This window comes from Lissotriton vulgaris, chromosome 5 (genome assembly GCF_964263255.1).
Source record: "Lissotriton vulgaris chromosome 5, aLisVul1.2, whole genome shotgun sequence".
Lineage (NCBI taxonomy): Eukaryota > Metazoa > Chordata > Amphibia > Caudata > Salamandridae > Lissotriton > Lissotriton vulgaris.
The window spans coordinates 973700750-973716320 of NC_141693.1; the positions used below are offsets into that span (position 1 = coordinate 973700750).

The 15571-nt window shown below is 45.1% G+C and overlaps 1 protein-coding gene across 1 annotated transcript in view; it reads right to left on the reverse strand.

The window, feature by feature from the left end:
• DOCK1 (dedicator of cytokinesis 1) overlaps window positions 1-15571 on the reverse strand; it is a 1358032-nt gene that overhangs the window by 384239 nt on the left and 958222 nt on the right. Inside the window, exons 30-31 of the mRNA XM_086922569.1 lie at window positions 9478-9556; window positions 7024-7124 (exon numbers count right to left, since the gene is read on the reverse strand). Coding sequence (XP_086778695.1) covers window positions 7024-7124; window positions 9478-9556 — 180 coding nt within the window. The remainder of the gene's footprint in view (window positions 1-7023; window positions 7125-9477; window positions 9557-15571) is intronic.

Sequence of the window (15571 nt, forward strand, 5' to 3'; positions counted from 1 at the left end):
ACAATAAGTGACCTAGATAGGTTACTTCTTGACAACAATATTGGAGTTTAGAAGGTGACACCTTGTGATTCAACTCACAGAGATGTTGCAGCAACGACACCGTAGCATTTTTGCAAATGTCCTGAGTATCAGCAGCTACCAATAAGTCGTCGACGTATTGGATCAAAGCCGCACCAGCCGGCAACCTAAACGCATCCAGTTGACCCTTCAAGGCTTGGCTGTAAATCGATGGACTTTCACAGTAGCCCTGAGGAGCGCGTTTGAACCGGAAGCTGCGTCCACCAAGAGAGAAACCGAAAAGGTCTCTGCTCTCTTCTGCAATCGGGATGCTGAAGAACGCATTCTTCAAGTCAATCACCGAAAACCATGATGCAGAAGCTGGAATCAGAGTCAGTAGCGCCGTGATGTCAGGCACAACGGGGAATTGAGGAACCACCATCTTATTCACCTCCCGTAAATCGATAACAAAACGATAAACAGGCGGTTTTGAAGAATCAGTACGTTTAAGAATGGGCAGTACAGGGCTGTTGCACACATTTCCCCGAGTCTCCTCAATAACATCTTTCTCAATCAAATCATAGATGATTGCTAACAGTGCTCGTTCACCATCAAGGGAGATACGATATTGGGGAATACGTGGCAATCGCACATTAGATTTCAACTGAACAACATATGGTGAGATATCAAGTAGGCCCACATCATTTGGACCTGTCGCCCACAAAGACGCAGGAAGAGAACTCAATTCCGGTGGAAGCTTGTCGAGCGACAAGTACATGGGAGAGACAACCCTCTCTCCTAACGTAAGCTTTACACCCGCAGGAGAACAATACAGAGTTGCATACAAACGTTTAAGCAAATCCAGGCCCAAAAGATTTTCACCACAACCCGTGGTTAAAATTAACGGAGCTTCGAGCTCACGAGGCCCAATTTTAAGGGGCAAAGGGCGCGAAACTGGATTGCTAACGGGGGCGCCAGAGAATCCAACGGAAACATTTGTTAAGCCAGACAAAGGTGCGCCAGGGAGTTTCGAATGCTTAATGGAACTTTTCGCTGCACCAGTGTCCAACAGAAAAGGCTCAACGACGCCCGATGTAGCAACTGCGACGTAAGGCCCTCTCTGATCAACCGGAACTGATACCACTCCCTCTCCTTGTCTTTGGCTGTCCTAGTAATTACTGTCGTCAGTTCCCTGATCGACGTAATAATCGTCTACATTGTACTGCGCAGATCGTCCTTGCGACGATCCTCGTTGATCAAAACAATTATTGGAATTCGATGAGTTATCTGAGCGTTCGTTCTGGGCACCGCGACCTCTACCACGTGGTGCCTGCTGCGAACCACCCCGACCTCCTCTAGACGAGTTACCACTATTACGTTCATTTAGAACAGGACAATTGAATTTTATGTGACCCTCTTGTCTACAATAAGCACATTGATTGTATCCTAACGAGGATCTTTGGGAAGAGGAGTCATTACGAGTTTGGGACCGGTTCGATTGCGGCTGCGACCTATTTTGTTGCGAATTATTCTGATTCGAACGCGGGGGATACGCTTGCTGAAGCAGCACTTTAGTTTTTAGCTCTTTCGTCTTTTTATCAGCACGGTCATTCTCTTCTTTTTCTCTATTCTCATAATATTGTGCCGTAGCCAATATCTGAGCTGAAGTAGAAACGGCCCATGCACTTTCTGAATTCCTCAATTTATTGCTCAAATCGGGTAGTAAGTTCGAAACAAATTTATCCACGAACAACCTCTGACCACCCTCAGTACTCATATCCTGACCACTATGATCAATGAATGCCTCCTCAAACCTCGTAAAGAAGTCGGAGACACTCTCGTCCCTTTTCTGTTTACAAGCTGACAATTTGTCCCAGTTCACCTTCATAGCTGGCATAAGAGTTTTCATTAATGTTATAATTCTTTGAGGAAGATCAACAATCAGCTGGTCGGGTTTAGCAGCAGCCGTTTGTCCGGCATCTGCCGCTACAATGGCAGCACAAGCACCACCTAATTCATTTGGATGGTTTTCATGACGAATCTTAGCCCATACCGGTTGCGGTACTACATTGCCGAACAACATATCGATATCGGCAAGATTCATTACCGTAGCATCTACGAGCTGCGATAATTCTTTGTAATACCCTGTAGGATTCTTGCGTGGGTCAGGCAAAGATTGCTTCACCTGCAACACTTCCGATCTTTTCCATGGGAGATGTATCCATACTCTCTGGAAGAAAGGCAAAATCGGAGGGTTAGCTGCAGGATTACCTGGCATCCAAACTGGCGGAACTTCACGCATAGGGAATTGACCAGACTCATCTGATTGTCTTTCGACATCCTCAACAAACAAGGCTTGAGGTATAGGAGTGGGACGAAAAGATAATAACCGTTCAACAGCACGTCGAACATTGGTGTCCACTATCAGTCCAGTCGAGAACTGAAGCTGTAAATCAGACAACGCGGTCAGCACCTCGTCAGGTGCGTCGGCCGATATCTGATCACGAAGGACCTTACACATTTCCTCGAACACAAATCTCTGGGTTGGTATATTGAACTGGCAAAATGTGTCGAGTACAACACGAGGTGGATTTCGAAGGGGGTGCGTCATCCAACCCATCGCCATATTATATAGCGAAGCACGTTCCCTATTACCTGGAAGCTGACTACGTCTCTGAGGACCATCTGAACCAGCGGACCCAAGAACAGGTCCGAGCGAATGAAAAAAACTAGCCGCAAGAGGAGTAGTACGAGAACGAGTAGAGGGAGAAGTATAGGACACAGGACTAACAAGTGAAGGAGTAGAAACAGAAACAACAGCAGGGGTTAACAAAGCAGGAGCAGTAGCGTGAGCAGGAGTATGTGGAAGTGGAGGAGCAGTAGGAATAGCAACAGACGAAGGAGCAGGAACAGTCGGAAAAACGGGTGCAGGTTGAGGAACAGCCAAAGGAAGAATAGGTGCAGGAACAGGTACAGGGGGAATCACAGGGGCTGTGGTACCCTGTACGTACGGAGGTGGCGATTTCATTAGATAAGACATTAAAGGATCCTCAACTGACTCATCCTTCTTTTCCGGCTCCGTAGGCAAAGCAGGATAGCACTTATCTATAGTCATACGCTGTAATCTGTCAAACACTTCCTTTTCCCTAACCTCCTTATCATGCTGAAACTGCTCTGCTTTCTTTACAATGGTACCAGCACTATCTCTTTGATTTCGCTTAGTCTGTCTGATTTCTTTCTGTCGGGCTTCTTTACGCCACAACCGAAAGGCATCAAACATGGCCGGCCTTGACTTTTTCGCGAACAATTTAACCTCTAGATTATCCAAGATCGGGGCCTCGAAGCTACCATGTGGTGGCCAGCGAAGGTCACCATCTTTCTTCGTATATTTGATCCAGTATTCATTAAAAGTAATCGGGCCTAGCCCATGTTTGCTATACAGTTCATAAGTGGGAGTTCCAACCGGAGGTATCGGACACGAGTCCTCCAGTCGGGAATCCGTACCACAAGGTCTGAAACAACTAAACAGAGTACTGCGACCAGGCATCTTGCACACTAGCCGAGTTTCACAAACTTCAAGGGTTACGGGATTTACCAAGTCCCAGCAAAGAAAAACGAAACCCTCGGTTTTTGGCGGCTGCAGTCGTCAAATAACACAACAAAGTACGCTAGCAAAGTGTCACCGACAAAAACACTCACACAGCGTCAACAACAAAAACACTCGCAAAGGTGCATACGACAAAAGCACCAGCAAAGTGTCAACTACTAAGAACTCTGGGAGCGACCCACAAATACTTAACTCAAAGATCGATGGCGTCTCCAGGAAGGCCCGTCAATCGTCTCGCTATACCAAGGTCTACGCCAGGCGCCAAAAACAGGTCTACAGTCAGGGCAGCAGTCCGTTGCAGCCGTCAGGAGGCGGGAATCTTCGCGGGAAAAGTCTTCGGGACACTTATTTCGACAACAGGATCGATGAAGCGGAGTGCACTTTCCCTCGGAGATTTCACACGAAGTTCCTCACGATCGTCGGGCTTGGACCGGTACCACTGATGCAGCCCTACGTTGGGCGCCAACTGAAGGACTGGGTTCTTTAAGACCCAGCGGTGCCAGGGCACAACACCTGAAACCTTCGTGGGTAACCTGCTCCGGCGTACGAACCACAGAGACACGGGACACTTCCTTCGGCGTCAAAGATTCAAGGTTTATTTACTGCAGGGAACACAGATATCACGACAAGTACAACTCGTGCAACTTGGGGAGACTGCTTCAAATTGGTTCTGTGGATCGCTCCTTTTATACAGTTTTTACCCATAGGACAACATGATACACAAAGGTTTACAACCCGGTTCCCACCATTATCCCCCCAGAGGGGTCGCTTTGGTCACTTTGATACACATAAGGTCCGGAACATAAGTGCGGAAACATTTGGCGGTTCCCAACTGTAAAAACCCATCTTCCCAACATTAGTGCATTCCAATCGGCAGTAAAACAGATCGAAATAGGAACAAAGACAGGTGCAGAGGAAGACGGAGACAGTGGGGAAATCGGAAAGGGTGTAAAAGGGGAGGTATCGGGAAACACGAGATACAGGCATCAAAGGGATGTGCCTAATGAGATGCACGGCTGAGACAATAAACCGGCACGGCAAGATGAGCCTCGAGCGGGGCCATCTGCCTTACAGTATCATCCCCCTCGTCATAAAGACATTTACAGAGAACATGTGTCTTCCGCAAATATCTTGGGAGTCCCAGGGTCGCGAAGCGGACAGCGTCCGTTCGCTGGCTACTTGAGGGCAAGAGACAAAATGGATGCCGTATCTAAGATGGAACCCGTGGGTACAGATGAAAAACCCACATAACAAACGAACGGTTTAAGTTAGCACAGCGAAACTGCGCACACTTACTAAACTCGTCATTTGCGGTTCATAGATACTAGACTCGACCATATTCGTGCGAGTTAAAAACACCGCTTACAGCTATCACGGAACCTCATTGTCCTCAGGGCACATAAATCAATCCCAAAAAATAATTATTACAAAACTCAAAGAGTCTTGTATTGCATTCATTTATTCACCTAAAATGAGAAATTTGGCAACTAAAAATCAAATGTGATTCGATAGCACACAGTCTTTATCACACTACTCAGTGAGTTGCCGTTTTCTATGGTTTTGAAGTTGGTACTGATCTACACACAAATGCAGGTCTGATGTTATAAGAAAGGTGCTCTCATCAGGAAAATAGCACAAAACCTAGGATTCCTAATAGTGATTGCACCTATTCTTTGTCAAAAACGCCATTAGTTTAAATTTTTTAATGATATTCTAGTGAGCGGATTCTTGGCCATGCATTTTAATTTTGTTTTATATAACCTTCTAATTTGCTTTACCCCCACTACTGTTGCGATCTATGACATCTGAAATGCCGCCTATGTAACATTCAATTAGTAGACCATTTCTTTTCTCCTTGAACTTTGCCCCCAAACCAAGTTTTTGAGCGGCTGTACTACTGAACAACATGCTCAGAAGTAGGGCATATCAAATGTTTCAATGCAATTCTAGAAAATAATAGCCCTTAATTGACAACTGCCCGAATTACTGTCACTCTGTCTAATATGGTAGAGACTTTTGATATACCCAGGCGAGTGACAACCCATTCGTGACAGATCCTTAGGTGTAGGGTACATTATTACATGTGCTGTTTTAGACTACTACAGATTACCCACCCATTTGAACCTTGTTTACCCTGGAATCCTGTCTGACTTCATCAAACCTTTCCCAGGGACTCATGACACTGCTGAATAATGTTCACACCAGTGATGATGCCTGCCTACCTGTCCCACTGGTTGTGGTTTACAGTGCGTGATAGCTCTTTTTAGATTCTCTCTATGATAACGGACTAATGGAAAGCTTCAATATTTCTTGGCATGTGTTCCGATTGGCCCTGGTTTTTCATCATTACTTTTCTCTTCCGAAAAGGTGTTTTATCAAATTTCAACCTTTGGCATCTTTCTCCAGGCTCTTCCATGTGCAACCACGATACACTCTACTATCGATAAAATCTGCATAGGGTATACTGTCTTACTCTAAGAACGAAACATTCACTCAAAATATGAATGTAATTTGATTCTCATTTTCGAAGATTCAGAACTTCTTGGGCTATTCTATGAGGTGCTCAATCACTTAAAGATCGATCAGCACGAGAGCAGCGTCTTTTGGCTCCAATCGTAGACGTCACAAATAAGCAATACATGTATGCACTTAGCACATGTAATTTGTGTGCCCTAGCGATATTAATGTAAAATGTTGCACTGGACCACTATTGAAGTGCATTCACTGTAGGATTACAGACTCATATATACAATGTGTGCCTTAACTTTACTAAGATGGTATAAACTCCTTAGAGACTTGCTAAAACCATCCTCACACTATTAAAATGCACGTACTTTAGAAACTAAAAGGATTTATGTAATATGTGCACTAATGGTTCATATTTGCATACATTCAACCAGCCTTGTTCTGTAACACACACATTAAATGCCTGACTACCGCGTGTCCAGTGTGAGAATCCACCAGTTTTTAAATGAACACACTGGTGACAACAGAGCTTCATACAGTAAAATATCAACACTTTAAACAACTTTCCTTCCTCTAGGCTTAAGCGAGAGGCAACCACAAAACCTACAACTTTGTATCCCAGACTTCCTTCTTGGTTTTGCAACTAATGATGCTAAAGCCTCCATAAAGCCACATCGAAAATCACAAAGACAAATGTTTTTGAATTCTAAATCAGAATTTTAACTATTTTTTAATTCTGCTACCTACTCGCCCACGAGGACTGGGCGCTTTATATTTGAAAAGTTTAACATAGTTATTGAGTAGAAAGATAGAACTACGTATACCTTGATCAGGAAAATATAAAATAAAGAAAAAAGTAATCTGGAAATAATACAATATGGTAACCACTTGTAATGACCATTTCTTCTATTTTAGTCGTGAGTTATGTGTTAATCCACTGAAATACAACCTACTTGTTAAGTATTTTCGTTCGTTTAGCACTTGAAAAATTCTCCAGTTGTAAAGATTCTTGCGTAAGAAAAGCAACAGCCAGGTGAAAGTAGTTGTTCCAAAGCTGCAGAAACACAAAACATATGCAAGGTCATGGATAAATGTTTAGCGTCACAAACTCAAACTTTGTTTACATACCTGAAGAGGCAAACTGGAATGTATAGATGCATTTGTTTATAATATATATTCTATGTAGGAAGGGATGTATTTTCAAATACAGTGACTGTACCAGATATTCTATCATATTAACTGAAATGCATGTTACCCACTTAAAAAAAATTATTTAGCTCTTCTGTAGTATTGTAAAGGTAAAATCTGCTGTACATCCAATGTTTAATTAAAGTTTTTATAATTAAGCAGAAATATCATACATACAAAAAACATGCAGTCAAGTTGGAAATAACTATCTACATTAACAAAAATATTTTTAAACAAATACACTGCCATAGCACCGTTAACTATATGTTTATGCTCAGTATCTCGAATTGTATCATTCGTAAGTGAATACGTGTACAGTGATTAAAGAGTACTAGAAGTGCTGGATTCTGGTTCTGGATAGTTTCCTCCACGAACAAAAGTCAATGCATCATAGGTTACTGGGCCAGAAATTGACTGTGTCAATATCTTCTTGGAAATCCCCCTGGGGGTGCCCAGTAATAGGCTAGTTTCTACTTCATTTACCACCTGCTCTAAGCAGGTAGTATCTAGTAGTGAGGAGGCCAATGTGGGGTGGGGGTGTCGGAGAGCAGGGAAGCTCTAGGTGCATTGTATCCTTCCACCTGGTGACAGAGAGGGTCAGGTAGGGCCCACTGTCCGAGGCCCCTTGTAACTGCAGCCAGAAGTGAGGGTCCACATCCAGTAACAGTACTCAGCCCAACAGTGACCTGTGTTCCAACACTAAGGAAAGCAGGCAACTCGTACTCTATCAGAGTCGCATCCTTCTTCCACTTGACCACACCCATAATGATGGTCTATGAGGACTTCATTACACATTTATGGTGTTTTCATTGTCATCCATTTAAATCAAACATCCAAGATGCCCCAATGGCTTTTTCCTGGTTTAATCAGTGTTTTACTTCGGAACTCCTTTAAGGGCCTTATTTGGAAGGCATGCATTTGTATTCCCTTACTTATACGGTGCCCCTTGTAGTCTGTTTTACAGCAGCGCTTTGAGATAGTTCAGGAAGACAGATAATGTCTATGTTTAGGGATACGTTAAATGGAAACTCAAAGGGAAGGACAACTCTTGGATCTCTAGGACAGCCATGTCATGGAGTTACTGTGCAAATCCATCTGAGGGACTCATACATAATGCATCTGCAGCATTTCTTCTGAAGAGCTACCTCCAACTAGAATGTGTTGGTCACCAGTCCCTCCTCTAGCTGTGTCCTGCATCCCTCGCAATACTCTTTGAAACTACAAGATTGAAGTTGTCAAGTTACACAGGCCCACAGTACCTTCTGAGGCTGCTATGCCCAACAGTGAACAAAATGCTATAAAAATGTGGGAATGTGTGTGGCAGAAGAACATGAGGCACAGCTTTTAAACCATATCCACCCATTGTAGGCTGACAGCATGGTGATGACATATGGAAGCAACTGGGTACAGAGCAATATTATTCTATTCTAGAATAGAATAATATTGTTTGCCACTAGTATAAGTTCTTTTATATGCACTTTTTATATAGTATATGATGATTGAGTAATTTTGTTGTTTGTATAACTGACTTACACTATGTGTTTTTATCAATTGTTTTTAACGTTAAGACTCGCATTGCAATGGACCTTCTCAATGCTGCCTTCTTCCTATGCAACTGTGTGCCACACCGCTGACCAAGCACATCCACACATTTGGACATGTGAGATTTTGCTGACATTCAGCATGTGATATATGTAATTGATATACAATTTGCCTACCTTCACCTGTTGGGCATGAGGTAACAAAAGCAAATACATTTCGAAACACCCTTTTTCCAAAACCTCCAAAACCTCTGTACACCCTACACCCCTTCACATACCAAAGCGCTTGCCATCCCCACAAAATGGACCGTGAAAGTACTGGAATATTCCATGTGGGCCATTTCAGGAACATCCACATAATGTGCAGGCTTATGGATCCAGTGAGGGGGCTACGGAGGTAAATCTTAATACAACGCCTTATATGAAGCTGATGCCCCAAGCCTTTGCTTTCACATGCATTTGAATAGGTTATGAAATGGGAAAGGTTCAGTGTATTCCCAGTGTACAGTAATTAAGCACATGCCATGTAAATCCTGTCGAAGTTATGTTCGATTAATAAAACCTTCAAATAGCAGGTTCAGAAAATAATTAAAAGGATCACGCTTAATAATTATACTTTGATGAGTGGAGAAATGCTTAAACATTTTTTTTAAAAGAATAAGTAACGTTTAGTCTTACCTGTAACTCAAAGTTCGCTTGATCAAGAAATTTCTTGTTTAGCATGTCTGCATACTGATTAATAGCTCGGAGGAAGACTCTGTGAGATCAAGAGAAAATTGCATAATTGCACACACTTTGGCACTCTTGTAACTTTGGCATCCTAATTAAACACAATTCTCGGAGATTGGCTGGAAATGAAATCTGTAAGGTATTTTGAAAAGCAGTCAGCCTACTAGTGTTAAGTTTACTGCATTAAGTGTAGCTGCTCTCAAAATAAATCATGCAAATTAGCGCATGCTGACTAAAAAAAGGAACTGGTGTTTTAGATGAATTCACCTCTTAGAAGCACTGCATGATAATCAGAATGGCACTACTAAAATCTGCTAATGCTTTGGCAAAAGGTGCAAATTACATTTTGTGCTTTGCGTTTATTAGTCAGCTTTTTCTTTTAAGAATTTATTTACTTTTTAAATAGGCAGTCAGTACATTACAAACATATCAATAAAGAATTCACGCCAACATCTCTTGCAGCCTTTGCTTTTATACATTTACCAGTCCTCAACTGTTCGCTCTCATGAACATGCAAAATATACTGCTGAAAGTCAGTCCATTCTATTTCTTTTGGATGCCAGTACTACTAGCTTTTGAATATCTTTCCTCGTTAAAATCTGAGGGCCAGATGTAGGTCGCCCAATACAGGTCGGTAACGGACGGAATTACCGAATTTCGTCCGTTACCGACCGGTATTTGGCATTTGGAATGTAGGTGGCATGATTGTAGGATTCGATAAATTACCGAATTCTTAACATACTGATTCGGTAAATTACCGAATCCTTAATGTAGGAAGCAATCAAGTGAGTGCTTTTCACATTTAAGGATTCCTTATTTACCACCAACTACAAGGTGGTGGTAAATAACGAAAACCGTTAAAAAAGCAATTGTGTGCTTTTTTAACAGTGCCATGTCGCAGACATACATGCCCTTAGGGCATGTATGTGTGCCACATGTGCACCCATGCACTATTCAGGGGTGCAACAGGGTGTCAATGTGACACCTTGCCAACCTTGTAAGTCTACCCCCTATTACCGATTCGGTATTTACTGAATCAGTAATTCTCATTCATTCCTATGGGCCTCCAGGCCCATAGGAATGAATGGGGAATACCGAATCGGTAAATACCGAATCGATATTTACCGAATTTTACCGATCCGGTAAAATTTACAGAATCATTAGCTACATACCATTTACCAATTCTAAAATACACAATCAGTAAAATTTTGTATTTTAGAATCAGTAAATGATATTTACCATCATCCGGCCCTGAGTTCTTTGGACTCATGCACATTTGGCTTGGAAAGTGACAAGTTAATGGGAGGTGGAAAGTGGCAATGGAGAGGCTATGAAGAGTTAGCCCGATAAGTCACAAATGTTGACACTTTTTAAACGTGTGTGGATATGTTCAGCTCTCAAGTCAACAAAGATTTTGTTTCATGTAGCAAAACACTAAAGTAAGGTAGAGGAATATCATGTAGTATTCTTATTACTAAACAAATGGTGAATATTGCTAGCATTTTATATGATATTTGCATGATTTACAGATCACTTAATCCAGAAAACATTTTTTGGTCTGGCTTGACAGTGCAGCGTCACTTGAGATTGCTTGATCAACAAAAAAGAGCTTTCAGAGTAGTACAAAGTAGGGGGCTTTGGTTCCACCCACATGTTGGTTGCCTTGACTACAGAATTGATTGTTCCACTGGATTTGGTTAAGCTTACACTCAATACAGAAAGAGTAGGTTGGTTAAGGTGGCAAGACAGAGATCATGGGCGTAGGGATGATCAGTTTATTATGAAATTGTACAATAAAGAGAATTGACCTGATCTACTCACTGTGAAAAACATTGTTAACATCAATCCATTTAAGGGTTGATTGTTATTACTCTGCATAACATCCTGCAGAGAAGGATTTAGTTATAGGGAATCTCACAGACTACTGTAGAGGGCAATGGTGTTGGCCACCTACTCTGACAAGCCCTGGGGTTTTCACCAGGATAATTTTTGTTAGACCCTATTGTGAAGTGGAAATGTAAATGTACGGGTGTATGGAAAGTGGCAGCAGGGACCACGGGTAGCTAACATAGGCAGCAGAGGGTGTGCAATATTTTTCAAAGGACTGATGATGTGTGTGTCCACTTCTGCTACATAATTTTCTTTTAAGTGACTTTCAAAGAGAAGCAGGGGGTAAGACCTGATTGAAGCGGGTGACAGGATCTAGAATACTCAAATAAATTGAATTAGTGAGTGTTTGGAGTAGCGAGTAGATGGGCCCTCAGAAGTATACATGATAACACATTCTTGTGTGAGAGGACATATTTGCTGTGAAGGGGTTCTAATGGGCATTCATCCATTGTCGAGACATTCTGGAGTCTTAAGTATTATAACAGCTCTTACGGTCTGAGAAATTAACATTTTTCTCTTACTTTGATCAATCTTTTAAACTTTCTCCCTCTTTTAAACTCTTTGATGCTCTACTAATTCTACAGAGGTATAGTGGGATTTTATCCATCATGAAATAATTGTTTACTACATATTAAAATGTATAGGCTATTTAGAATGATCAAGGTAGATAGAATCATGCTATTTATATGTAACAACATGAAGTGGTAGTCCACAATTTCCTTTGGTTTTTCTTAGTCCACAAAATGTAACAACTGGATAGACTGTACACCTGCAGTTTACTATGGTAGCTAGGCTTGTTTACACTGTTAATTGTGAAAATTGAAAAAGAAAATCATATTTTACAGTTTGTGTTGGGATAGTATTAAGAGAATGGTCAAATCTATAAATTAATAGCTTCTCAGTAAAAGACAGATTTGCACCACAACCTTATAGTTAAATACTCAAGATAAGAAATACTAATGTTTTTTAACATCACACTTCTAATGCAGAACTCCTCCAGAAAATGTTTAATCATTCAGTTCCAAGGTATCCCTTATTTTTAATGACAATACAGCACAGCAATCTGGCTTTCAATATCCATTAGTACTCAACTGAGTAGCAGCTTTCCCCCTGCATTTGGCCACCAATCATGGTGTCACAATTCAAGAGTTGTAATTGTGTGTAAAAATAAAACACATGGAGTTCCTTGAAATTATTGAAAACAAGCATTTACAATGCAATGGTTTTGCCTTTGTTAAAGTTAGAGCTGTTGGCATTGCTCTTGACATTATTTGTATTTATGTTTTTTTTAACATAAATAAATGGCATTGTCATTTACAATGCCACTAGCTTTATCTCTCGCAAATGACACACACAAACACACACAGAGCCCCCCACACACAGAGCCCCCCACACACACAGCCACACAGAGCCCCCCACACACACAGCCACACAAAGCTTCCTACACACACAGCCACACAGAGCCCTCCGCACACACCCACACAGCACAAGCAGGTAACAGGGGCACACGGAGGCACAAGCAGGCAACAGGGGCACACAGAGGCACAAGCAGACAACAGGGGCACACAGAGGCACAAGCAGGCAACAGGGGCACACGGAGGCACAAGCAGGCAACAGGGGCACACGGAGGCACAAGCAGGCAACAGGGGCACACAGAGGCATAGGCAGGCAACATGGGCACACGGAGGCACAAGCAGGCAACAGGGTCATGAAAACAAGCACAAGCAGGCAAAAGGGTCACAAGCATGAATTGTAATTTAGACGGGGCTGAAGTGGAGAACGGTCAGTAGGGAAGTAGTGCGGCTGGTGCAGTGGTACCAGGCCGAAAGGTGAGAGGGGCTGTCTGCACCCCAGTTTGGACAGTTTCCACTACCTAACAGGGATTGGTGGGAGGGGGGGCGTACTTCTTGCTTGCTTTAGGGCTGTTACTTCGGGGACGCAGTGCACGCACCTGCCTGCTGCCGCCGGGACACGACAACAGGCAGGGAGAGGACAGGCTGGGAGAGGGCAGGGAGGAGACAGGCTGGGAGAGGGCAGGCTGGGAGAGGGAGGGGACAAGCTGGGAGAGGGGAGGCTGGGAGAGGGCAGGGAGGGGACAGGCTGGGAGAGGGCAGGTTGGGAGAGGGCAGGTTGGGAGAGGGCAGGCTGGAAGTGGACAGGCTGGGAGAGGACAGGCTGGGAAAGGGCAGGCTGGAAGTGGACAGGCTGGGAAAGGACAGGCTGGGAAAGAGCAGGGAGGGGACAGGCTGGGAGAGAACAGGCTGGGAGTGGGCAGGCCGGGACAGGACAGACCGCGAGAGGACAGGCAGCGAGAGGACAGGCCGCGAGAGGACAGGCCGCGAGAGGACAGGCCGCGAGAGGACAGGCTGGGAGAGGACAGGCTGGGAGAGGGCAGGTTGGGAGAGGGCATGCTGGAAGAGGACAGGCTGGGAGAGGACAGGCTGGGAGAGGACAGGCTGGAAGTGGACAGGCTGGAAGTGGACAGGCTGGGAAAGGACAGGCTGGGAAAGGGCAGGGAGGGGACAGGCTGGGAGGGGACAGGCTAGGATTGGGCAGGCCGGGAGAGGACAGGCTGCGAGAGGACAGGCTGCGAGAGGACAGGCTGCGAGAGGACAGGCTGGGAGAGGGCAGGCTGGGAGTGGGCAGGCTGGGAGAGGGCAGGCTGGGAGAGGGCAGCAAACAGCTGGCCTGGGAAAACAGCACAGGGATCCTTGAAACCAACGCCCGTACTTCATAACTGTAACCAGTCCCTATAAGACCAGGGGAGCAGTGCTTGGATCCCTGAAACCAGAGGCAATTCTCTGTGTCTGAAGCCTGTCCGGTAGCTCTAAAAAATATATTCCTTCCATTTTTTTCCATTATTGGATTGTTGCCCTTCACGGAGAGAGATAGACTCCTGCAGCCATTTGGATTCTTGAATAGCGCTACCTTTCGCGACACCCGCTTCGCGGGTGCCGCTCATTTGCATATCCTCCGTGCCTTGCTGTTGTGAGCGGCTTCACAGTCGGTGAAGAACCAACGCGCTCCCAGGTTGTGGCATTGAGCGTTTGACTGCGCGTGGAGCCGACCGGAGGACTGCGAGGACCAGCAGCCTCAGCTGACACAGCTGGTGCCTCTTCCCCCGGCGGCCACGCCCCCTGCCTCTCGTGATAAGACCGCCTGAGTCCACTGATCGAGTGGGTGCCTCTGGGGATTGTTGCCCTTCACGGAGAGAGATAGACTCCTGCAGCCATTTGGATTCTTGAATAGCGCTACCTTTCGCGACACCCGCTTCGCGGGTGCCGCTCATTTGCATATCCTCCGTGCCTTGCTGGTGTGAGCGGCTTCACAGTCGGTGAAGAACCAACGCGCTCCCAGGTTGTGGCATTGAGCGTTTGACTGCGCGTGGAGCCGACCGGAGGACTGCGAGGACCAGCAGCCTCAGCTGACACAGCTGGTGCCTCTTCCCCCGGCGGCCACGCCCCCTGCCTCTCGTGATAAGACCGCCTTAGTCCACTGATCGAGTGGGTGCCTCTGGGGATTGTTGCCCTTCACGGAGAGAGATAGACTCCTGCAGCCATTTGGATTCTTGAATAGCGCTACCTTTCGCGACACCCGCTTCGCGGGTGCCGCTCATTTGCATATCCTCCGTGCCTTGCTGGTGTGAGCGGCTTCACAGTCGGTGAAGAACCAACGCGCTCCCAGGTTGTGGCATTGAGCGTTTGACTGCGCGTGGAGCCGACCGGAGGACTGCGAGGACCAGCAGCCTCAGCTGACACAGCTGGTGCCTCTTCCCCCGGCGGCCACGCCCCCTGCCTCTCGTGATAAGACCGCCTGAGTCCACTGATCGAGTGGGTGCCTCTGGGGATTGTTGCCCTTCACGGAGAGAGATAGACTCCTGCAGCCATTTGGATTCTTGAATAGCGCTACCTTTCGCGACACCCGCTTCGCGGGTGCCGCTCATTTGCATATTCTCCGTGCCTTGCTGGTGTGAGCGGCTTCACAGTCGGTGAAGAACCAACGCGCTCCCAGGTTGTGGCAATGAGCGTTTGACTGCGCGTGGAGCCGACCGGAGGACTGCGAGGACCAGCAGCATCAGCTGACACAGCTGGTGCCTCTTCCCCCGGCGGCCACGCCCCCTGCCTCTCGTGATAAGACCGCCTGAGTCCACTGA